Raw genomic sequence first — 26,230 nt, forward strand, 5'->3', positions numbered from 1 at the left:
AGTTTTAATATGAGTAACTAAAACCCTTGTTCGAGGGTTGATATGAACTTATAAATTGGTAATTACTTGGATTGGATGGATTAGTGTTAATTCGTGTCTTAATTATTAATCTTATTGCTTGGATTAAATTAGCTACTTAGTTCATGAGTTTGTGTTTAGTTAACTAATTGAGAGATTGTTAATTAAATAGACATAGATAATTAAGAACTTAAAGAAAAACGCCGTGAGAGCGGGTTGGAATTTAGGTAGTCGTTGAGTTTGCTTCATAATTATAATTTGATTATTTAATTCAGTTTTAATATCGTGAGAGCGAGTTAATAATTGGTTAGTTAATTAGGTTGTGATTTTATTCGGATCTTTGAGGCTTGAGAGAGCGGGATTCGGTGCTTTAGAATAGCTCGATTCGCGATAAAATCACTAAGAAATCCTATTCCATAATTTTATTTATTTGGGACTATCAATCCTTGAACTTTTTAATCTTATTGTTTTAAATTATATTTTATTATTTGTTTTCAGTTTATATTAGTTTAATTAAATTACAAATCCTATTGATTTTTCTAGTTAGCCGATTAAAGAATATTTGAAATTAGTGATTAAGTCCATTGTCTCTGTGGGATCGATACTTGGTCTTCCAAGTTATATTACTTGCGCGATATCGTACACTTGCGATTATTTGCAACACCCCCAGAATTTTTAACCCATATTATTCACCAAACTATTGAGCAAATTTTTTTTCAATCTCTTTAATCTCAATTTTTCTCTCATCTTCTTGAATCACATTTTCGAAAGGAACTGCAGATTATTTAAAAACATGATTCAAGAGATCGACTCCACCAAGAAGACGATGATGATGGTTTAATCATCAAACCTAGTGAATCCTCTAAGCCTTTGTCCGTGGTGGGTTAATCGCATCTGGGTATTTTTTTTGCTGCCAAAATCGCATGTGGGTATTGGGTATTGGAATATGCTACTCATGGTTATTCATTTTTGGTAAAAAAAAAATTGACTGTGTCTCTTCTAAAGAATTAAATCAAGATCAGCTTTCTAATTTAAAACTGGTTTTTCTTGAAATGGATAAAGAGATTCTATCTCAGTTTTAATTGAAGAATTTTTCTGGATTTTCATTTGAAATGGACTCCTTATTGTTGCAATGCTTCTTACTGTTGGGTTTCTCTTCTTTCTTCAAAAATTATTTGGCAAGAGTGGAATGATGAGATGTATTAGCAGAGCAGTGCCCATGCTTTCAAGAACATGGTTACGCTTTTGCGTAATGCAACAGAAATACCCATTGTAGATGCAGCAGAAATACGAAAATTAAAAGCCATGGAAAGAGATAAGATGATGATAATGAAGTGGTAATATTAGTTTATGTTTATGGATTGTTGTTTCTATTTGAAAAGAGCTAAAGTGACAATGAACTGTGTAAGAAATTTTGAAAGGTAGTGCTCATAAGGTGTTTGAGAAAATGATTGAAAGAAGGGTACGTATAACTTAACAGTAATATATGTGAACAACATTCACTTCCATGTCAGCATTTTTTTATGACTTGGCTTGCTTAAAAGATTATTCTGTTAGATAGACGGAGAGTGAGACCACGCTCTTTGAATTCTGTCAAATAAGGCTCTCTTAAATAAAATATGGTATGTAGAGGGACCCAGACGAGTGAAAAATTAGTACATGGACCAGATGAAAAAAAGTGTATAGTACAGGGATGTCTAGATGGATTTAGCCAAATATGATTGATTGTCTACATCATTGGATAGTAAGTAAACAAGGTTTAATGACGAGAGTAATCGTCATCAGTGGTAAGGATATCACTAAAGGTTTAGTTGTGAGGACAATAGTCCATATTATCAAGTATCAAACGAGGAAAGATAAATGAGCTATATACATTGGATAAAGAGAAAAGATCGAGGACATAAAGGCATAAGTGCATGAGAGTGCAACAAATATCGTTATAGACGAAGGTATCAAAATAAAGGTTTATCAATAACTATTGATGTTATAACATCAGAAGTGCAAGAGCTGGAATAACGATTCCATGCATCGACAAATATTACAAGATAAGTAAAGTATAACCATTATTAATAATAGCGACCAACTAAAGTAGATAAGTAAGTTTATATGAAAATCTGAGGACAAATTTTTATAAGGGGTAAGAATGTAATACTCCGTAAGTTTGACGTTGCTAAGGGACTAAGGAGTAAATTACTTTTTAAATATGAGAGACAAAATTGTTGACAAGAACAAAATGTGGGACAAAATCGTGACAAAAACAATGTGGGTGACCATATAGTTTCATTGACTTCGTTGACTAGCATAAAAAATGGACGGAATGACTAATGAAATGTCATATCATCTGATTTTCAAATAAGAAGAATTAAAATGTGAATTATGTCAAATGTGACGGGTGTGATAATAATTTGTTCATTATTTAATACGTTTGAGCATTTATTTTCTCATGTTAATGCCAATGACTTTTAGAAAACAATTCCACAACTAATCTCTCGAGTTGGCAACTATCAAGGAAGGGGAAGATGGCGATAACACCAACATATATCCAACTCTACAGAGTCAACATTCAGCTCAACAAATAATTACTCACACTTTACAAGCAAACTTTCTTTCTTTCTTCTTATTTATTTTCCTTCTTTCTTCGTTTTCTTACTCTTTCCAAATCTTTACCAAGAAAAAAATCCCACTTCCCCATTATAAATTTTGATGGTTTTTAATTGAATTAAAAATTTAAGAAACGACAAATCATATTCGTTCTTATTTAACCAAAAAATAATTTAAAATAAAATAGATTTATCCCTTGAATAGAAATCTATCATTACTCTACTTTCTCCCAAAAAAAAATTTCTTTATTTTTAGGAATCAAATTAAATTCTAGTTAAAGATATTCAACAGTAAATATATAATACATGTAAATATAATAGTATTTTAATAAATAATAACATAATTGAATATTATACTATTTTTATAAATCAAATATATAATTTATATGTTTATTCAAAAAATAATGTTATGTTTTCTAAATTAATAAAATTATTTTATTATTATTATTGTTTATTTTTATTATATGTTTACCGTATTAAAAATTATATAATCATATTTACTTTTTAAAAAAAAAATATTTTAAATATTTTATATAGTAATAATAAATATAAGAAAGTAACTTAGTTCTCATTTTTTCATACTATTTTATTAAAACAAACAAAAAATATTCGGCATTTACCTAAGCTTAATCCTTGCATTTAAACTCTGCATTGCTATTTTTCTTATTTTTGTGTTTCTATATTAACTTATTTAAGTTTATTAACAAATAGTTCGGTATGGTTAGCTCATCTTCATTCCTTACATTCTCAACGTCTAATAGCCTAATCCCCTTTTCCACTTTCACTATCCCCTCATAGACATTTCTTGATCTCTTAATGGAATTACCCGTGACATCGCCGGTTTCCGGTGGTCGGAAAATTTCATATAGACTAGAAACAAGAAATTTATCTTACAAGTTATGTAGCAAATTTGATGAGCTAAATTGGTTTTGTTTTGGTAAGAAAACAAATGATAAATTCATCCTCAAGGAAGTTAGCTGTGAAGCTAGGCCCGGAGAGATTACTGCAATTGCTGGTCCTAGTGGCGCAGGGAAGACCACATTGCTAGAGATTCTTGCCGGACGGATTTCTTGCCGCGACGTGTCGGATCGAGTTTTTGTAAATGAATTGCCCATGGAGGCAAAACATTTTAGAAGATTATCTGGATATGTCACTCAAGATGATGCCTTATTTCCATTACTTACGGTCCAAGAAACACTCATGTATAGCGCACTTCTAAGACTTCCAGGAGGGAGAAAAGAGGCTGATAATAGAGTGAAAATCCTAATGAAGGAATTTGGACTAGATCATATTGCAGATTCAAGAATTGGAGAGCTCGGGTCGAATTGTGGAATCTCGGGTGGCGAAAGGAGAAGAGTTTCGATTGGAGTTGATTTAGTTCATGATCCTGTTGTTATCTTGATTGATGAACCAACTTCTGGTTTGGATTCAGCTTCAGCTCTTCATGTAATGACTTTATTAAAATCAATGGCAGTTCATCAAGGTAAGACTATCATTTTAACTATTCATCAACCTGGTTTTCGAATCCTCGAGCTGTTTGATCGAATTGTTTTGCTTTCGAATGGATTCGTTATGCATAATGATTCCCTCCATTTCCTCCAAGAAAAGCTTCAATTCATGGGGCATCGTGTTCCCCGCCGTGTCAATGTTCTTGAATTCGCCATAGATGTTATAGAAAGCTTAGATGTGGAGAAATCTCGATTTCCCAGTATGCGAAACAAGGGTAGATCAATTCATCAAGAAAAACAACTTATTCGCTATCCGAATTCTATATTCAAGGAGGTAATTATACTAGGGCAAAGATTTTGCAGCAATATCTTCAGAAGCAAGCAACTATTTGGTACAAGAGTAATACAAGCAATAGTAGCAGGATTAGTACTTGGAACTATTTTCTTGAATATAGGGAATAAAACCGGAGCGATTTCTTTACAAACTCGACTCGGATTCTTCGCTTTCAGTTTAACATTCTTGCTATCTTCAACAACAGAAGGATTGCCAATTTTCTTGCAGGAGAGAAGAATACTAATGAGAGAAACTTCAAGAGGAGGTTATAGAATTTGCTCTTATGTTTTATCAAACACATTAATATTTATTCCATTCTTATTACTAGTCAGTCTTCTCTATTCTACACCAGTTTATTGGCTAGTTGGATTAAGGAAGGACATGGATGGATATCTCTACTTTGCCCTTATAGTATGGATGGTCCTATTGATGTCAAATTCATTGGTAGCATGTTTTAGTGCATTAGTGCCTAATTTCATCATGGGTACATCAGTAATTTCAGGGTTAATGGGGTCTTTTTTTCTATTTTCAGGCTATTTCATATCAAAAAATAGAATTCCTAGCTACTGGATTTTCATGCATTATTTGAGTTTTTTTAAGTATCCATTTGAATGTTTCTTGATAAATGAGTATGGAGGAGATCATGGGACCAGGAAGTGCTTAGAATTTGATGAGAAAGGAGGATGTTATTTGAATGGAATTGGGTTCTTGAGGCAGCAAGATTTGAAGGAGTCACAAAAATGGAGCAATTTAGGTGTAATGTTGAGTTTTATTGTTGGATATAGAGTGGTATGTTATTTAGTTTTGTGGTATAGACATTATAGAAACAGATAAAGTTTATTTGGTAAATAATAGGGTTTTAATTATTATTTGTTTTCTTTCTTATTTCATGTTTTATTCTATATAGGAAGATGATCAAGCCAATATGGTACATGATCTTCAATATTTAAAAAATTGTTTATTTCATTATTTATGATAATAAAGAAATTCTTTTTTTTTTTAATTTTAGGACCAATCCTTTATACTTTATGTTGTGATTATATCATTATTTGATCTTGAGTTATTTTTGCTAATGTTAACAATGGTTGTTGAGACTCCATTAAAGTGTTTCAGCTACTTTTGTACTGCTATTTTGTTTTAAAACAATTTCACCTCTTTTAAAAACTTGTTAAGCAGGATCTCTCTGAGGTAGCGCAAATTGTAGGGTGTAAAGTTGATTCTTTTCCTATTAAATACTTCGGTCTTCCTTTGGCCAGTAGGAATCCCTCTTTAGGGTCTTGGGATCATGTTGTTGAGAGGTTTAAATTGCGCTTAGTATAATGGAAAGGTTCTCTACTGTCTCAAGTAGACATGTTAGTTCTCATCAAATCAGTTTTGTTCAGTGTTCCGGTTTACTTTATGTCTTTGTTTGGTATGCCTATGATGGTTCAGAATAAGTTAGACTCGTATATGATTCGGTGATATTTCTAATTGTGTTATGAGTAAAGTGGCATCAAAAGTAGTTTGTCAAAAATTTGAAAAGAGGGATTGGGTTTTTACAATCTGCGTATTAGAAACCAAAGCCTTTTATTCAAATGGGTTTGGAAGCTTAGAACTACTAATCGCAATTCGCTTTGGTTCATTGTCACCTCTTGGTTCTCGTTAGTGTTTGATTGGAATTCTCTAAATTTTGGTGATGCGAAGAAAATGTATTTTATTTGGAAAGGAATTAGAAAATTATGCTGTTGTGATGAGATAGAATGGGGAGTTTTTATTGCTAATGTCAATTTTAAAGTAGCTAAAGGCGACTCTATCTCTCTTTGGCATGACAATTGGATGGGTAATAGCCCGGCTACAATCTTGTTTCCCCGTCTTTACAATCTTTCTAACCAAAAACATGCAGGATTTGAGGAGATTTGGGTGTATATAATTGGAGATGGCGTCAGAGACTTTGAGGTAATGAGCTGCTGATATTTAATTCTTTTCAGATTATTTTTGGTCAACTTAAACGGTTCTAGTGGAAGGAATGAAGTCCGGTGGAATTATAAGTCGGGTGTTTATTCAGCGGCGTGTTTTTGCGATTTTCTGGGCAGCTTCCAGTCCATCTGCTCCTTTTTCTACTGCTACTCAAAGAAGACCTGTAACTGATGTTGTGAGGGGTTCTGCAGCAGCTATAGTCTTTCCCGCGATGAGTGTTTTGTAGGTCCAAGATGAAGCCGGTGTTGTGATGGGTTTTACAGCTGCTGTTGTCTCTCCGGAGATGGGTGTGTCGCAGGGTCAAGCTGTTCCTTCTTCTTCTCTGCGAGGTCAGATCTTGCAAGTCAGCTTTCTTCAGCTGCATCAGGTCAGCCGTCTGGTTCAGCTTCTTTAGCTTCAATTCCTCTTCTTGATGTTGTGAGTATTAGTGGCCTCCGTATTAATAACCCGTTTATGCAAGTTTGGAACTCCAAAGCTCTCCCGAGGGTAAAATACGTTTTTTGCTTGTTTTACATGAAAGAGTGCCCACTTTAGAATTCTTGTTGAGACGTCCTATTATCTCGGAAGAAAATTCATTTTTTTTCTCTTTGTGTTGAATTGGAAATGCAGGCGCACCTTTTCATTCAATGCTCTTTTGCTAGGAGTATTTGATGTTATTTGTTAAAGAAATTGGATATTGTTTGGGTTGCTCCTCTTTCTTTTAAGAATTTCTTGATTTAATGGCAAAGCTTTATTCCTTTGAGTCGTTATTGGAGTTTTTGGCAAATTCTTGGCTATCTTATTATCTGGAAAATTTGGAAAAGCAGAAATGGAAGAGCGTTTCAAAGAAACACTTCAGATAAAGATGATGTGATTTTCAGATGTTTTATACAGGCTGTTTTTCTTTTCAAATTTTATAATAGGAGTTTACCCTATTCGGGTTTGGACTTATTCAGAAGTTCGCGTTGTATTTTGTTATCAGACCTTTGATTTTTTCATTCTGTTGTTAATTGCTTAAGCCTTTAATGTGCTTTTTTATAAGTCACTTGTTGTGTGGAAGCTTTGAGCGCCGATTCTTTGCCACATCTTCTGACTTTTAATATAAATATTATTCATAAAAAAAAGCTAAATCCATCCTTAAAATTGTTTTTTTACTATTAACTTTTATTTTATTTTGGTCGTGTAATTTACATTTTTTTATATTTTTTAATTATTTATTTTGTACACTCGTTGTGCTTTTAGACCTGAAATGACGTTGTTTCATGTCATATTAATTAGAGTTGCTAGTTTGATGTGTTTAGAATGCATGTTTAAGTGTGTGTATTGTTTTGGTTTTTGCTATAAACTGCTAACATTACTATTTTTAGTATATTCATCACAATTTCCATGAAAAATTGATTAGAAGCATGTTTAGGATGTTTTAATATGTTTTATACATCATATCGAGACTCTATTCTATTTCGTTGCTTAGAATTCATGCTAGGTACAATTTGCCATGTTTATGTGTTTTTAGTGCTTTTGCCATATTAGCTTCAAAATCATCTTAAAAACATGTGTTTTAGGCAGTGTTTTAAAAACCGAACCGGTGGCCGAACCGGTGAGGCCACCGGTTTCCGGTTCAACCGGTTCAATAACCGGTTCACCGGTTTAATAAATTTAAAAAACTTTAAAAAAAATTTGATTCACCGGTTTTTTACCGGTTCAATCCGGTCTGATCCGGTTCAACATCCGATTTTTTACCGGTTCAATTCGGTTCAACCGGTCCAACCCGGTCCAACCAAAAGATCCGCTTTTCGCAGTTTCAGACCGGACCACTGGCCGGTTCGCGGTTCAACGGGTCCGACCGGCCGGTCCGGTCCGTTTTTTAAAACACTGGTTTTAGGGTGTTTAATTCATGTTTAGACATCATATTTCAATCCCAGTATGTTTCAATATGCTTCTTGTACTTTTTATGCGTTTTTGAGTGATTTATCATGAATTCCCGAGCCACACAACTAACAGTTGTCCTGACGAAGAACCGCCGCCGCCACCAGAACAGACTACCGCTGCCAAAAGTGTGGAGTGGTGCCGTGTTCATCATTCCCTAGACCCAAATTTTGACTCCTACATCCTCCGGACTCAGTTTCAAGCTTTTTTTTTGTGTTTTCAGGCTCGTTTGAGGTCAGAAGTGGGCTCCGTTTGCATACACTGAATTAGTTGTAGTTTTATAATATGATATGTAATGAGTCTGTTCTAATTTTATTTGAGCCTCGAAGTCCAAACTTGTAACCTGCCAAGCCAACTGGGTCAGAAATCCACAACCGACGAAACCATCCACTTCCAGAAGGGATTTTGGATTTGTATAAACTAGGAATCGATCACATTCAAACTAGTGGATTCGTATCAACGAGATGAAGAAATTCCATGTTCTTCATGAGTTCGGGTTCCGACCACACCGACGGTCAACGCATCGAGTGCCGGGCACTCCGGTCTACAAGGTTAAAAAGTATTTCTAATTTTGTATGTTTATCACCTGGATAATGTTGAAACCGTTTAAAACGCTTTCCAAAAGCATGCCAAATCCAATCAATAACATGCAAAAGGACTAAACACGTTAACTTAGTAAATCATATCCAATCAAATTCAGCAAATCACCTAAACATCTTTGGATTTCCATGAAAATGTAAAATAGAGGTTGTATAGGTTATTTAAGATGGCCTAATAAAATCAATCACACATAGAAATCCAGTTTTAGGCTTTACGCATGTAAAACGATCCAGACAAGCCATTATCTGATGCATGATAGAAACCTCCAGGGTTAGATGTATGCCTATGAGTATTTGCTACCTGACTCACATGCCATAATCGAGTCATATGCACGTTCTAAATTGGGCCCTTTACCGCTTTCATCTGTTTTAAATTTTTGCAATTTATACCGTGAACTGCATGAATGTTGAGATGAGATATAATGCGAATATTCCTAGTAGATAATTACGTAACTCATAAGTCAAGTACAAGTGTTTCGGTAAAATGTCCACGAACCCAGTCTTTCGGTCCAGCGTACAATGATATCACCTATAAGCGAGTGAGGTTATCCAGTCAGTACAAAAGGCATTCCTATGCTAACTAGGTGCCGACTCCACATTTTCTCAAAGCTTTCCAGAATGGAGGTCTGCCATAGGTTTGGGTGAGCGGCCCACGAACCCCGCTCCGCTCACACCCTTCTTTAAAAACATTCATTTAAAAATGTTCGGAGCATATTTGTACCTTTCCGAACCATGAGGGCATAAATAATCTTAAGTCAAACATTAGGGGCATATATTACCCTTTTTCCTATATAAAGACGGTTTTTATAATTTTTTAAAGTTGTACAGAGAATTTTCTCTACTATTTTCTAATTTTTAAAATTAATTAAATCAATAATTAAATAACTAAATGTCCAACTTGAATCAATATATTATTCGAAGATATTAACAAGTATTCTTGCAAGAATCTAAGAGGCACCCCATAAATTGGAGAGTGCTTGCCTTCATTGTTGCATACACTTTATGATTTCAATTTCTTGCTTTTGGTCTTTGTCTTCATTCTTGATTCTGTCATTTTGTTCACTTACCAAGATTGCTAGTTATGGCAGAAATCTCAGAAAATGGTAATAATCATGGAGTTATTTTGGATGTCAAAGATGAGAATCTCCCACCATCTTCTAAACATTCAATCTTGAGCTTCTCTGTACCTTTCATGCAAAAGGTGACATGTACCTTTAAATTTTTCTGTTTTTTCCTTCTTAATTTTAGCATATTTAGACCTCAATACTTATATTTATACTTATATTTTTAGACGGAGGTAATATTAAGTAGTGTAGATTGCATAATTTTTTTCAAAAGATATTTATACAAGGAGTTTGTGATAGAATTTAATATGCAGTTGATAGCTGAGGCAGTGGGTACATACTTTTTGATATTTGCGGGATGTTCATGCATTGTTGTAAATATGAACTTTGACAAAGTGGTGACACTTCCTGGGATTGCATTAGTTTGGGGCTCAGCTGTGATGGTTTTGATTTATTGTGTTGGTCATATTTCTGGTGCCCATTTCAACCCTGCTGTCACCCTTGCTTTTGCTACCAGTAAAAGATTTCCCTGGAAGCAGGTAAAAAAACTTCAACTCAATTATTTTCGGTACCTTGAGGTATAAGAAATTATAGCGTTTTTTGTCGTATAGGTGCCAGCTTATATAGTATGCCAAGTTGCTGCTTCGACATTAGCTGCCGGAACAATTCGGTTAATTTTTACGGGCAAGCAGGATCACTTTACGGGAACGTTGCCGGCAGGATCGGATATGCAATCCTTTGTGGTTGAGTTCATAATCACATTCTATCTCATGTTTGTGATGTCCGGTGTCGCCACTGATAATCGAGCTGTAAGTGATTATTCTAAAAAACATTATGTGAACCTGTTTGTCATAATAAATATTCCAGTTACTGAACTATACACTTTTTACATAACAATTATTAACGTTTTATTTTTTAATATCCGCTCATTTTAAACCAATTTTTACCTATGTGATGTGGTGTACCACAGTACTATCGATTTAATATTTTTTATATTATTATCAATTAAGTTACCACACCATTTTTCATCATCCATATAGTTACAAATTAGTCTAAAATAATATGGTAACCTCCTATTGTAAATGGTAGTTAGATTATCAAAATATAGCAAATTGAATGGTGGCACTAAAATTCCTATAATTTGATAATTGTTCCAATATTTAACCCTTTATTTTACCATGTAAAATTATAAACCATTATTAATTGTGTGAAATGTAGCCATAATTAATATAAAAATCAATCAATAAAGATCATTTAATTCTAATTTAAATATTACTAACTAATGTGATACTTATTAATGGGTATAGAATTTTATTAAATAATGTTATGTATGATGCAATTAATTGATGATTCATGTCAGAATTTTCAGATTATTCTTCACCTCATTATTCATTTTAAATTTTTAATATAAGAACAATTTGTACATTTTGAAGCCAATGAAGTACATTGCATGAATAAATTATTTGAAACTACTTGTATCGAAAGTGATATATAAATTTGGGTTAAAAGCAACCAATCTTTATATTTTTATCTGTATTGAAAGGGATGTGTGAATTTAATCTTGTATTGTTTATGCAGATTGGTGAACTTGCCGGACTTGCAATTGGCGCAACCATTCTCCTGAATGTGATATTTGCAGGGTATTGACATAATTAATCCCTATTTAAAATACTTTAATTCATAATCATTAATCATTATCATTAAAAAAAACTAAATCACGCAATATATTTAATCGTGACAACCACAGTGATGTCCATTACTTGGCGTAGTCAACCCGTGCAAGTACTAAAATATTTTGATTTTAAATTAAAAAATGGCAATGTCAACTAAATAATTTAATTTTATTTATTCAATATTATATTTGATTAAATTTCAATTTTATAATGTATTGTAACGTCAATAAATGATTTAGGTTTAATCACCAAAAAAACCCCAACCTTTTAACCAATTTTCACTTGCACCCTCACGTTACAATTTTGTATATATCATCCTAATTCGCACCTTTTGTTTCCAATTACACTCTGAAAACTGATTAACCCTTTTCACTAGAAAAAAAGCCAATTTCATCCTTCACTTTTTGTATAAAATATCAATTTGATCTTTCACTTTTAGTATATTAAATACTTTTCAGAAAATAAAAGTATTTTATACAAAAAGTAAAGGATGAGAAGGCACTAAAACAACGGAATTTTTTTGTTGATTAAGCCGATGATTTATAAAAAAATTTCAACAAGATATATTTGAGTGCAGGCCGATTTCAGGTGCATCAATGAACCCAGCAAGAAGCCTGGGACCAGCAATTGTATCACATAAGTACGAAGGGTTGTGGATATATATAGTGTCTCCAATTATGGGTGCACAAGCTGGTGCATGGGTTTATAACATCATTCGATACACTGATAAACCTTTGAGAGAGATCACAAAGTCTACTTCTTTCCTCAGGAACGCAGGACGTGTGCTTGACATTTCACACTAATAATAGTTAAACTTTTATATTTTAAAAAATAATAATTAAACTTTTATTTTTCTTTCGTGTATTAATTAAATAATTCATTTTAAAAGAGAGTAGAAGTAAAAAATACGATGTTCACCCTCTCCCAAGATTCCCAAACCCTGACCCTAAAACCACCATTAACATAGCTCCGGTCAGCGATTATAGCCGGAAAATAGGTCATGGATCGCAGAACTCTGAAGACATTAACAACAATGGTGCTGTGAAGGTTTCGAACGTGATTTACTTCGAAAATTACCCTAGGAATTGGAGATATCATGATCTCGAGAAAGTTTTCGCAAGGTATGGAGTCAAAAGAAGAGTGTCTCTAGCAACAAAAGTCACCAAGCATAATGTCAGCTTTGGATTCCTCAGGCCAGAATCAGCTAGGTTGGTGCCATGAATTATTGAACGTCTGAATATGATCTCCATTTGGAATTTTAATTGACGTGCTTTTGTCTCAAGATTTCCTGAGCCAAAAAGCAATGTGCAGCTGGTCAAGAAGATGATTGCTAGCCAATCCAGAACAGTAACAGTATCTTCTCCATCTTTCAGAGATAGGAGATCGTACAAACATATCATTACACCAGCAACGGCAATCATGACACCTGGTCCAGCTAGGGCATTTGAGAAACCATGCTCGCTGCGTTTCTCCATCCCCAATGATTCGCTCCCTAAAAATAACGAATGGATGGATAGGTCCAATGTGGCTAGGTTTTCTGATATCAAAAAGGTATTGCAAGTGAAGAGCTACCTTCAAGGCCAAAAAGTTCACTTTCATAATGTGGCTTTCCTAGGGAGTAATCAGGTGCTTATAACTTTTGAATGTTTACTGAAGGCGGAGGAAATTTTGTTGGTTAAAGAGTCTTCCTTGTCGGGTTTTTTTTCCAGTCTTTCTCATGGGTAGAAGACTTCAACCAAGCATATACGCGTTTGGTTTGGGTACGATTTCAGGTGTGCCTATATCCTTATGGTCAAATGATGTATTTATGGAGATTGGAAATCAGATTGGAGAGACCATTAGAGTTCACCAGGATGTTATGGAGAAGAAAAGGCCAGACTCGGGCCTTGTTCTTATTTCATCTACCTGCTCTGTCGTTAACTGTTTGATAGAGGCTTTTTTTTAGAGGATCATCAGTTTTGTTTCATGTCGTGGAAACGACAAAACCTGTTCTATTTAATGAAACCTTGGAGTTAGTTGAGGAGGACGTTGTCAAGTCTCCTTCGCTGCTTCTTGCGTTATTCAATAGAGCTTGTAATTCTGATGATAGGGAGGCAGAAAGATCTGTTAATTCAAAGGCTACCAGCATTGCAAAATTGAGCAGTAGTTCGACAAGAAAAAACAAGATGTTGGAGATAGCTGAAGAAACTGTGAATGCACAGACTTTGCCCGCAGATTTGCATCAGGTTATTGACAACAACAACTGTACTCCTTCAGCTGTTATGGTGGTGAGCAGTCATGAGGAACAAGGCATGAATATTCAGTCTGCGGTACCTACTATAAGTAACATTCAGAGTGAGGAAGGCATTAAGGGATGCAGTAAGGCAAGTACAGGTCGTTTGATGAAAAAAATAGACTACTTGGGCACTATTCATTCTTGCACATCTAATCATATAGAAGTGGTGAATGAATTATTTGATGCTGACATAGCAAACAGAAACAAACTTTTTGACAGTACTTAGGAGAACACGGCTACCTCAACACCTGAAAATGAAGTCACTAAAATTTGGAGGATTGGATATGATTTGAGAATTTTTAAATTGGAGTCAAAAGAGGCAACACTATAGGAACTGAACAATAAGATCTATTGCGTTGGGCAGTAAGCTTCCTTCTTTCCCAGGTTTTAATTTTTATAATGTCAATGCCTCTTAGTTTTATTTCTTGGAATTTTTGAGGTGGTCTTTTGAATAGTAGGAAGAAATTGTTTATTCGCAAAATGCATATATATGGTCTCTGATAATAACGTATTCTTCATTGGTTTAGTGGAGTCTAAAAAGGATATTGTTGATGTTTTTTTTGTTCAAAAGTTATGGCCTAATTAGGATTGTGATTTTTCTTGGATTCCTTCTAATGGGGCATCTGGGGGACTTTTACTTATTTGGAACATACTTTTATTGCGCAATGTTACTATTTCTAAGGGTGACAGGTGGATTGCGATGGATTTTGTTTACGAAAATGATCATTTCAGGCATATCCTTGTTTATGCCATCTGAGAGACTTTTATTATGGCATGAACTAGCCCATTTATTGAGCTTTATGGGTATTGTTCTTATCAGTGGTGACTTTAGGTTGAATTGTTCAGAGCTCTCTGCTTCTATGCTAGCTTTTTGTGACTTTGTAAACAATTCAGAGTTGTTAGATCTCCCTCTTAAAGGAAGGCTATTTACATGGCAAAATTTTATTTTAAAGTCGCGTATTGTGTGCTTAATATCACGTTCTACGGGTTCTACTTGGCGAATATGTCATTGATGGCTCTGCCTGGTGGTTGATCGGATCGTGTTCCCATTTATTTTTGGTCGGCTAAGAAAATTGATTGTGGTCCAAAGCTGTTTCGCTCGGTGTCACGACCCAAAATCAGAGATCGTGACCAGCGATAGGGTATGGGTATGGTAGTACCGAAACCCATAGCTAGCCTCGCATATAATCATACAAACATATAAACCTGCAAAGAAACCAATGCTCAGGGGCAACCGAGACTCCAACCTAAGTCTAGCAGTTTATATAAACAATTATATACCAAATAATCAGCTCAAACCCGATACTCCAACAACATGCCAATTATATAAATAATCTAAATCCAAAGTAATACATGAAACAAATGCATAAACAATAGTCAAACCGGTCAAATAACAACCGTCTAAAATAATAAAGACATAACTATTACTTATGCGCTTTAAGAGTTTTAAATAAGTTTGACATCTTCATTTTAAATCAAAAATAAACCTCCGCGGAAATCAACAAGATGGAGGTCACCGACACGCTCAAAATGAAATCCTGGAAATAGGGAAAACAACGGGGTCAGATATACTTAGATGAGACTTAAGTGGCAATATACCCCTTCAACTTGTAAGAAATGGGCAATTAACACATAAATTAACTTTGTATGCAAATCAGTACATGAACTTGATGATTATGGGCAATTTGCCCCATTTTGGCAATTTGCCCCCTCAATTTGTAAGTTAATAGTTCCTTCAATTGACAATTTGCCCCCTTAACTTGTAAGTTAATTTGCCAAAATGGGCTAATTGCCCATAATCACCAAGTTCATGTATTGATTTGTTAATAAAGTTAATTTATGTGTTAATTGCTCATTGCTTACAAGTTAAGAGGGCAAATTGCTACTTAAGTCGTTCATAATACTATTTACAATTATTAAATTAAAACCTTTAAAAGTTGAAATCCTTTTACACTAATATATATAGGATTATGGAATACCAGTATTGACATGATACCCATAAGTATAACCCAAAGTAGATGGAACAAATCCTCATCAAACCCAAAGTATGCTAGACATATAGCTAGTCAAACCCAAAATACTTACCGGTGTACACAGTCTTGATAATGCCTATCGAGTAGCTCGTTCCAATCCAGATCCATAATCATGTAAAACAGTTTGAAAATACATACGATACTATAATAATTTAAATTATTTAATAAAGTGGTAAATAGCACAACAAACTCACTGCCTGCGAATCTATTAAGGAGTTTTATGTGCAATGGATATATTTAGTTCAGTATAGTGCTCACAAACGTCTTTGGTATGCTCTTCGGGATCATTTGTTATGGGAGATTTGGAAGATTCGCAATAAAAGAGTTTTTGAACAAGAAGAAACGAACGTGATGGATTTGGTTGTTAGAAGCTGCGCTAGAGCTGTTTTTGAATATAAATGTTGCAATTCATCTTTTTCTTATTCGAACATTGATTTTTTTAAAAATCCAGACTGTATTTTGCTCTTCTGAGCTTTTCCTCCTTTCAGAGTCGTAGTCTTAATTGTGCGTAAGCTCTTGAGTCATGAAGTTTTGCCACTTCTTGTACCTTTTTAATATACAATTATTCATAAAAAATAAATACATTATAACACGTTAATAAAATAATAGTATTATTATGATTTTTTACACTTTATTATAGTAATATTATAATAATACCGTCATTTTAATGACGTGTTATAATGTGATTGACTCAGTTCACGGATGATGTGATGGACTATTGGACTATATTTACGTAATAATTTTTTGGTAAAATATATTTTGTATGTCTAATGAATCGTCTATATTTGGAGTGCGTATGGTCAAGGAATTTACTATAGAGAAACCAATTATGGTATAAATAAAGGGTCAACGCGCCCCCTGAACTTGTGACACGGGATCATCTAATTCAATTTATACTTTTTTTAGCAACTAACCCCAAAACTCTTCATTTTTGGCTTAAATAATACCATAATTTATATTTTTATTTCAAAAATTAAATTTAGCATAATTATACAGCGACAATTAGTAAAGTATCTAATTACTTTTTTGCATCCTTCACCTCCGATTTATATTTTACGTGCTTTAAAAATACAATTATGGGGTTATTTGATCCAAAAATGATGAGTTTTAGGGTTAATTGGTCAAAAAGTATAAATTGAGTTAGATGATCCCGTATTATAAGTTTAGGGGACGCGTTACCCTTTATTTAATATGGTATATGTATGAAGAAGAAAATAACCAAATTAAACCAAAAAAAGAAAAACCAAATTTAATTTCTTCGCCACCAGAAACGTAATGGTAAAAGAAATTAAATTTGATTATTTTCTTCTAGTGAAACCAAATATATTAATCCCCTTGACCATTTGCACTCCAAACTAAAAGATCATTGTTAGGCATTCAAAATATATTTTTCCTTTCATATTTCTTCTATGTATTTTAATAACTAATAATTGAACTATATATAGATTTGTAAGTACAGTTACGTTTTTATATAAAAATGTAGGTACAGTTTATCTGTTGTATGATATTATAACTTGCTTTTAAAAGACTATAATGCTTCATTTTGCCAATTTCTATTTTAAGATTTTGGACAAACTTATATATTTCACTCAATTCATTCATTTGGTAAACAACTAGAGTTTTTTTCCCTCAATTTGTTTGTTAAAAAAACCAATAATAACATACACATAATATGTAGAACTATACTTATTTTATTAATGATTTTTAATATTACTTTTTTAATCTTTAAAGATTTTAGTTTACTATAATTTTAAATTTAGGAGTTTAAATCTATTATTAACTTTGATTAAAATTAAAATGAATTTAAGAGATAAAATATTTTTTAGTAATTATGAACTACCAATGAGTTATAACTCAAATAGTATAAACGTTGGCGAGCAAACTGTTAGGTCTTGAATTCAAATCCTCTCATAAACGTTCCAAAAAAAAAGATATGAAGAAAGAAGAAGAAAATAAAACAAAACAAAAATATATATACATACTCACAATTCCCAAAATGGTAATGATGAGAGTTGAGAAACCTAAAAGATAAAACCCTAAGCTAGCACAATGGGTGACTGACGCATGTCAAATAAAAAGACATATGTCTCAAGTCTAGAATGCGAAATAACATATGAGTGACCCATGTCAAATAAAGAAATTTAGAAACCCAAACGGGCAAGCGAAATAACTCGCCGGAAGAAAAAACGACTCACCTCAAATAAAGTTAAAACTAACCAAGATTTTAACTCACTTGCAGCAGGGGGAATGATGGAAACCGAATAACAGTGTAACTATAGTGGAACCGAGTAGTATAGGATATACCCTATGAAAGAATCCTAGTACTCGCCTAAAAGGCAAAAGTCTGATAATATCAGCACGCAAATCCACGAGTTTCGCCGAACCTGAAGATCGAAAGAAGATTCGTCCCAATCTCCAAAAGGACCGACTGAAAGAAGATAATCTGTTGCCTTTCTCATTCAACCCAAAAGGGAATTTATACAACTCAAATAAGAGTAATTCTAGGCTAAGAATCCTATACAAATCAAATACAGTAACTAAACAATATTGACTAAATCAATTACATTCAAGACTGAAATATATTATATTAATATAGTATATTGGCTAATTAATATAATATATTCTAACACACCCCCTCAGTCACAGCGGTAGAAGGACGAACACTGAGACTGTTGCGGAAATCTTCAAAAAGAATCAATGGAAGACTCTTGGTAAAAATGTCAGCAATCTGATAACGGGAGGGGACATGTAAGACGCGCACCAAACCTCGGTTAACTTTTTCTCGCACAAAATGAATATCCATTTCGATGTGTTTGGTGCGTTGATGTTGAACGGGATTTCCGGAAAGATATATGGCACTTACATTATCACAATACACCAAAGTAGCTTTATGAATAGGACAATGAAGCTCAAGTAATAGATTGCGTAACCAACATGATTCTGCTACAACATTAGCAACCCCTCGATACTCCGCTTCGGCACTTGAACGGGATAAGGTTGGCTGTCTCTTTGCAGACCAAGAAATTAAGTTGTCCCCAAGATAGACACAATAACCCGAAGTCGAACGCCGAGTGTCTGGACACCCACCCCAATCGGCATCCGTGTAGGAGAGTAAACATGAAGTCGAAGATTTAGACAAATGTAAGCCATAATCCAGAGTGCCTTGGATATATCGAATAATACGTTTCAAAGCTTGCATGTGTTGTTCTTTTGGGTCATGCATGAACAAACATACCTGTTGAACTGCATAAGAGATGTCCGGTAGGGTGAAAGTAAGATATTGGAGAGCTCCCGCAAGACTTCGATAAAGAGATGGATCGGAGAAGCAAGGACTAGTATTGGCACTCATTTTTGGCTTTGTGTCAACCGGTGTGGCAGCGGGTTTACAGGAGGACATTCCGGCGCGGCGACGATATCCATAGCATATTTTGTTTGAGATAGGAAGAGGCTATCCGGAAGTTGTTGAACGGAGATGCCCAAGAAATAACTCAACGAGCCCAAATCTTTCATTGCAAATTCTGAACTAAGAAGACAAATAATATGCTTTCGCAAAGAGTCAGAAGAAGCAGTGAGTATTATATCATCAACATAAAGTAGCAAATATGCTGTATTTTTCCCTTGCTTAAATATAAAAAGTGAGTGATCACAAGTGCTATGGGAGAAACCAATGGTGGAAACAAAATCTGCAAACCTCTTGTACCATGCCCGTGGGGCTTGTTTGTGGTCGTAAAGTGACTTTTTAAGAAGACAAACATGATCGGGTCTATTGGAGTCTCGATATCCCAATGGTTGATGCATGTACACAGTTTCATTAAGCTCACCATGGAGAAAAGCATTTTTGACATCCAATTGATGAATGGGCCATGAGTTGGACAGAGCCAAGCTAAGCACGGTCCGGATAGTCGCCGGTTTTACCACTGGACTAAAAGTGTCACCACAATCAATGCCAACCCTTTGTGTTTTTCCATCACCTACAAGACGGGCTTTATGCCTCTCAAAAGAACCATTAGATCGTAACTTATGAGTAAAAATCCACATAGATCGAATGACATTCACATGACTAGGACGAGGTACTAGCTCCCAAGTCTTATTTTTAATTAAAGCATTGTATTCGTCATCCATAGCCATTTTCCAATTCGGATCACGGAGAGCAGACACTGGGTTACGAGGTAAGGGTGACTGAGAGTGTTGAGTGTTTAGGGAAAAAGGAAGTTTTGGTTTAAAAATCCCACGTTAGGCTCGAGTGATGGGCCGGAGTGGAGGTGGTGGTGGTGGAGTTGGGATTGGGCTATGTTGTGGGGTGGAGGCGTGAGAGACCATCTGCCTTGGGGTTGGATTGGGGCTGTTTGGGGTAGGGGTGGTATTGGGCATATTTTGCCCAGTGGGGGAAGGTGTGAGGCGTGTGGGTATTGGGTGTGGAGGTGTTGTGGTTGGTTGTGGGTATATTTGTGATGTTATATGTTGTAGATAAATTCTTTGATTGTCATCAAACACTTCATAAGTAGGTGCTGGTGTTATATGGCCAAACGGGAATTTAGTTTCGTCAAATATAACATGGCGGCATAAAATGATTTTTCGAGATGTCATATCATAGCATTTGTATCCACGGTGATTTTCCGGATATCCTAAAAAAACACAAGGTGAGGAACGAGCTTGTAGTTTATGGATTGTAGAAGAGGGAAAAAGAGGAAAACATAAACAACCAAATACCCGTAAATGTGAAAAAGTAGGTTCCTTTTGATATAAAATTGTAAGAGGTGATTTAAAATTCAAGATTTTGCTTGGAAGAATATTGAGAAGATAAGTTGACATTTGTAAAGCATGTGTCCAAAATGAAGGAGGTATAGAAGCATGACATAATAAAGTACGGATCATGTTATTAATAGACCGGATTTTGCATTCGGCCTTCCCATTTTGTGAGGACGTGTATGGACAAGAAAATCGAAAAGATGGCCCATTTTTGCAACAAAAATCCCCAAAAGATTTATTATTAAATTCAGTACCATTATCACATTGAATATGTTTTATTTTTCTTTCAAATTGAGTATGGATAAAGTTACTAAATTTTAAAAAAATAGAATAAACATCAGATTTTCTTGCTAAAGGAAAAGTCCACACAAAATTTGAATAATCATCCAAAAATACAATATAATAACGGTGACCCGATGAACTCAAAATCGGTGAAGTCCATAAATCACAATAAACAATATCAAAAGGAGAAGAAGAACTATTAGAGGAAGAAGTAAATGGCAATTTTATGTGTTTTCCGAGAGGACAAGTATGACATACATAATCAATCAAAACACTAGGAATCAATTTATTACGTTTTAAGGACTCAAGAACTGGTTTACCCGGATGACCCAACCGCTCATGCCACAAGGAAGGAGCACAAACTGAAAAATTAGAATGAGAAGCTGCTTTATAGGTATACTTTGGTGTAATTGGATACAAATCACCTTGACTGTCACATCTCATTAAAATTTTCCCCGTCAGAAAATCCTTCACAGAAAATCCAAAAGGATCAAATTCCACAGATACAGAGTTATCAGTTGTAAATTTTCTGACTGAAACTAAATTTTTAATAATATGGGGTGCAAACAACACATTATTCAAGGCTAAAGGTGGGTGTGGGTGTGGCAATTTAGTATGTCCATATCCGTGAATTGGAATAAAATGACCATTTCCAACTAAAATACCATTATTTTTGCTTGAATTAAAAAAAAAAAAGATGGAAGCGTACCTTTGTCCGAAGTCACGTGAGAGGATGCTCCGGTGTCCATAATCCAAGGGGACTGAGGTGGATTAAGGCCCATTGTGTACATTGCGGCTTCAATGTCGGTAGGGGTATACTCGGATCCAGTTGTGGAGTATGCTTGTTGCTGGGCCTGTTGTAGTCTAGGGCCCAAAAGCCCCTCATTTTGTCTTGTGTTATTAGTAGAAACAGGCCTAGCCCAAGGAACTGATGGATATAGACAAGGAGGAATAGGCCAATAATTCCATGGAACACCCCCATTCCCGTACCAATGCTGTGCCGGCCAGCTACCTGCCGTGGAGAAAGTGTTCCGGCGACTCATCCCGCCGCCTCGGTTGTGGCCGTTGCCGCCGCCACCGCCACCAGTTCTGCCACCACGCCCGCCGGATTTGTGACGTCCCCCGGATTGCCGCTTCCTATGATTGGGAGCCGATTTTGGGCTTGTGAATGGTACTTGGGTTTGAGTAACCAAAGCAGATGACGATGTTGCCGCGGCCTTTTTTGCAAGTCCCGCCTCTTCAAGGGTAAGCATGGAGCGTGCTTTGTGAAACGGGGGTAAGGGATTGCTTTGACGGAGAAGAGTTCCAACGCCATTAAAAGCCTCTGTTAAGCCAGAAACCATTTGAAGAACCAAGCGGTCATTAGATACCGGTGCACCCACATTTTTAAGTTGATCAGAAATTTCTGAGGCGTTGGCAATATCCCGATACATTAGTGAACTCCTCCATTGTAGTATGAGAAAATTCTTGTTCAAGAGCCACGGCACGAGAGTGTTTGTTGTCTTCAAATAAATTCCGTAATCGATTCCAAGCCTCCATGGCCGTCGATCCAGGAACAATAATAGTGTGGAGGAGATCAGTAGAAATGGTGGAATAAATCCATCCAAGCACAGTAGCATCAAGTGTCACCCACAATTCTTCTTCGGTTGCACTCCGTGGTTCAGTAGGGGTTGTTTGAGACGGGAGGATATGTTCAAGAACCCGATGAGGACGAGCACAAATCTTAAATAATTCGGCCCATGTTGAATATTGAACGTGTTCTAGTTCAAGAGTGATGTTGATGTGGTTACGGATGTTGGAAACACCGAGAGCGGGATGAAACTTGGATTCTGACATGTTGGAGAGGTTGAACAGATTGGTAAGGAAGAAGAAAGGGTAAAAGAGAGGCAGATAATTTTAGGTTGCGGAAGAATGGGAAAGATTTTGCTCTGATACCATGAAAGAAGATAATCTGTTGCCTTTCTCATTCAACCCAAAAGGGAATTTATACAACTCAAATAAGAGTAATTCTAGGCTAAGAATCCTATACAAATCAAATACAGTAACTAAACAATATTGACTAAATCAATTACATTCAAGACTGAAATATATTATATTAATATAGTATATTGACTAATTAATATAATATATTCTAACACCGACACCTTAAAGGACTCGGAAAAAGTAAAGCGATTTTCTAAGAGTCTTAATATACGCAGAATCTTATCTTCAATACTGAATATATGAAATCCCTTTACTATTCGGATACAAACACCAATATAGGAAAATAAGCTTATTCATAAAGATATTCATGAATAAGACTTTCTCCCTAATAAAGAATCCCTTTTCTATTCAAGTACAATCACTATTAAATAGGAATCACTTTCCTATTTGAAGTCTATTAGGTATTCTAATTTCAACTGCTATATAAAGAGATTGAAGTATGCTTAAAATTACAATTATATTCATATATGCAAAAACTGTAATAACCCAAATTATTAAGGTATTATGTAAAGTGTCACGAGGTCTAATCGTACGGACTAAGAACGAGAATATCAGATTAAGACTGGATAATAAGGACTTAGACCGAAGCGGGTCTATTGGAATTATCGTAGAATGATAATTTAAATGGAAAATTATTATGCGATCAATTGGATTTAATCGGGACTAAAGGGAATAAAATAAAATAAGTTGGAAAGCCCGAGCTAATAATATTCACATCAAGGTTTATGAAATATTATTAATAAATGATCGTTAAAGTTTCATAAGTATACGAAATCGTTTTAGAAGAAAGTTTGACGATTAGTCAAGAATAAGAGTTAAAGTGCAAATTAGCTACTTTAAGGGCTAAAGTGGACTTTTAACCATAAACTTTCGGAGGAAGTTGTGTTTTACTCTATTTTCTCAAGATAAGAAAATAATATCGATAAAGTGGTTATCGATAGTCATTAATATGAAAATTGGACGAAAAAGTGAGAAAAAATGCAAGTTAGCTCAAAATGGAAATTTGAGCGTTTTTGGACAAAATTGCCAAAATAAATTATTGGAAAGTAAAGCTATAAGATATGGAATTAAAATTATTTATTTGGAAATAAATAATACGGAATTTATCGAGAATCAAAAGATTAAGCGATTAGTGGACTAAATCGGACAAAAGAAAAGTTAGGAATTGAAGCGAAAGGAGGTGGAAACTTAAAAGACTACAAGGGATACTTTGCCAACATATAAATATCAAAGGCATATGATCTAAGATGAGAAACCCCTCATTTTCAGCAATCAAAAACGTGATGATCATCTTCTTCATGAAAGAAAAATTTCAAATGCCCATAACTTTTATGTTTCTCATCGGAATTGCGTGATTCTTGCGGCCACGGAACGAGGAAAGAATCCTCTACGGATCTATGGTTTCAATTTGAGGTAAGAAAACCAACTTGAAGTTAGGGTTTCTGAGTTTGAATTTCTGTTTTGAAGTTTAATTTGGGGGCTTTGAATGTTTGGTGTTCATAGATGTTTAAGAGCTTGGATGGAGCAATTTTAATGGTGAATCATGAGCATAGACCTTCGGTTTTGAGACTTCAACCAAGGTGAGGATTTTCTGAAATTTGTTAGATATTGATTGATGAATTCAATGTTGATTTGGATTAGGGATTCGGCAATTGCATGTTTTGAATAGTGTTTGATGATTGATGCCTTATAGCTATGGAATTGTTTTGTTGTGAAGTGTAATGATGGAATGAATGTGGAGCTTAGGTTTCAGCCATTTAGATGGGGTGATGCTATTAATGATAATTGATGATAATAAGCATGAATTAAATATGGCATAGCTGAATTAAGAGTAGGTTTTGATTGTTTAAGTTGAATGAAAATTTGACATGAACATAAGGTATAAGTTCGGCCAAGTTGTGAAGTTCATGTCTAAGTGTTTTGAATGATGAATATATATGGAATGCATATGTTTGTGATAGAGTAATAGGGGCTGGATTGTGTTAATGGTGGAATGTGATATCGATAGGCTAGCCTCGATGCATAATAAGTTGTGATACGAATCAACGCAAACTAGTTGACGTTTTGCGAAAAGTTTTAATGCAAAACAGCCATGTTGTGAGGACTATATCCAGAGTTGTATAAGTCCAAATCAAGTTCCGTTTGTTGGTACGGAAACTTTGAGATATTAACTACAATTGTCTAGCTTAAGTTTTCTCTAATTCTGCCTCTAAGATGAGCCAATTGAGCAGAACAGTTTATTGTTCAGAGCAGGTCTGCAGTTTTAGGACAGCCCTATGTAAAAACCTTATGTGCTAGATTCCGACACCTTCGGGTGCGAATTGCATTCCGAGACCTAAACAAAAGTTGTAGGCGACATTCCGAACTTTAAGAATGTCAATTTTGTTTTGGGGTCGGACTATTTTTAGATAAGAGTTTCGTCAGCCGAAGTAGACTAGAAAAATACATTTTTGATAAATTAGTTATACTTAGAAATTTTATTAATTCGTAGCGTTATCGAATTTGCATAGACTCGAAGAAGCGACTATCGATAAGGCTCGAGGCGAACGGATCGAGATATCGTCAAGCTTATTTGAAGGATTTGGATAGCAAGTGGTGAGTACACTTTAAATTACTCGTCAATATTCATAAAGCCGCGTATTTTCATACGAAAGGCAATATGAATATTTATATATTTGAGATGTATGTTTGCAAATGTACTACGTATATATGTTTTGAATTACCTGTTTATCATATTATGTTATTTTCATAATAACATAAATAAATAAAGAGAATAAACTTATTGAAATATCGGGGAAGGGTAAAGCTATACAATATGAAATCGAACATCGAATAAATTACAAGTATCGAATCAAATATGAATAAGGAAATATAGTACATTCCGAAATGTACTATCAAACATAATAAATACCCATACGTGCGTGTGTTATAGATGTATGCTTGTAGATGTAATGTGCATGCCATGGTCCATAAAGAATCAATATAACAGAACGAAAAATACAAAATCAACTAGTAAGCGTAAAATGAGAATTGTTCTATGGTACACCCAATAATAAGAACTGAGATATAAGGTTGAACTCGGTAGAATTATCCCCGGACCTGTATCTCATCCATTCTCGATAATAGTCCTTGGGACTCATACGAAATAAAAAGTAAGTATACATCGAGAAATTGTACGAAACAAGATCGTGAAGCAATACGGAACAAACTTTCCTATTAAATGACAATAGGAATTATATGAATCAATAGTTAAGTTTAAAAGACCTGCAGGGTGCAGAGTCCGGGTACAGACACGAGGTTAAACTCGGTTG

The 26,230-nt window shown here is 34.8% G+C and overlaps 2 protein-coding genes across 2 annotated transcripts; both read left to right on the plus strand.

Moving 5' to 3' along the window:
* Positions 1-3,277: 3,277 nt before the first annotated feature.
* Positions 3,278-5,403, plus strand: LOC126669506 (ABC transporter G family member 10). The gene has a single exon (XM_050362993.2). It carries the CDS (start codon positions 3,435-3,437, stop codon positions 5,232-5,234), a length of 1,800 nt encoding a protein of 599 aa, XP_050218950.1. The 5' UTR covers positions 3,278-3,434; the 3' UTR covers positions 5,235-5,403.
* Positions 5,404-9,818: 4,415 nt separating this feature from the next.
* On the plus strand, positions 9,819-12,452 carry LOC126667120 (aquaporin NIP1-2-like). Its single transcript, XM_050360088.1, has 5 exons — positions 9,819-10,061; positions 10,239-10,463; positions 10,536-10,733; positions 11,503-11,564; positions 12,175-12,452. The coding sequence occupies exons 1-5, from the start codon at positions 9,942-9,944 to the stop codon at positions 12,398-12,400; spliced, it is 831 nt and encodes a 276-aa protein (XP_050216045.1). The 5' UTR covers positions 9,819-9,941; the 3' UTR covers positions 12,401-12,452.
* Positions 12,453-26,230: the final 13,778 nt, after the last annotated feature.

Source organism: Mercurialis annua, linkage group LG2, assembly GCF_937616625.2.
Source record: "Mercurialis annua linkage group LG2, ddMerAnnu1.2, whole genome shotgun sequence".
NCBI lineage: Eukaryota > Viridiplantae > Streptophyta > Magnoliopsida > Malpighiales > Euphorbiaceae > Mercurialis > Mercurialis annua.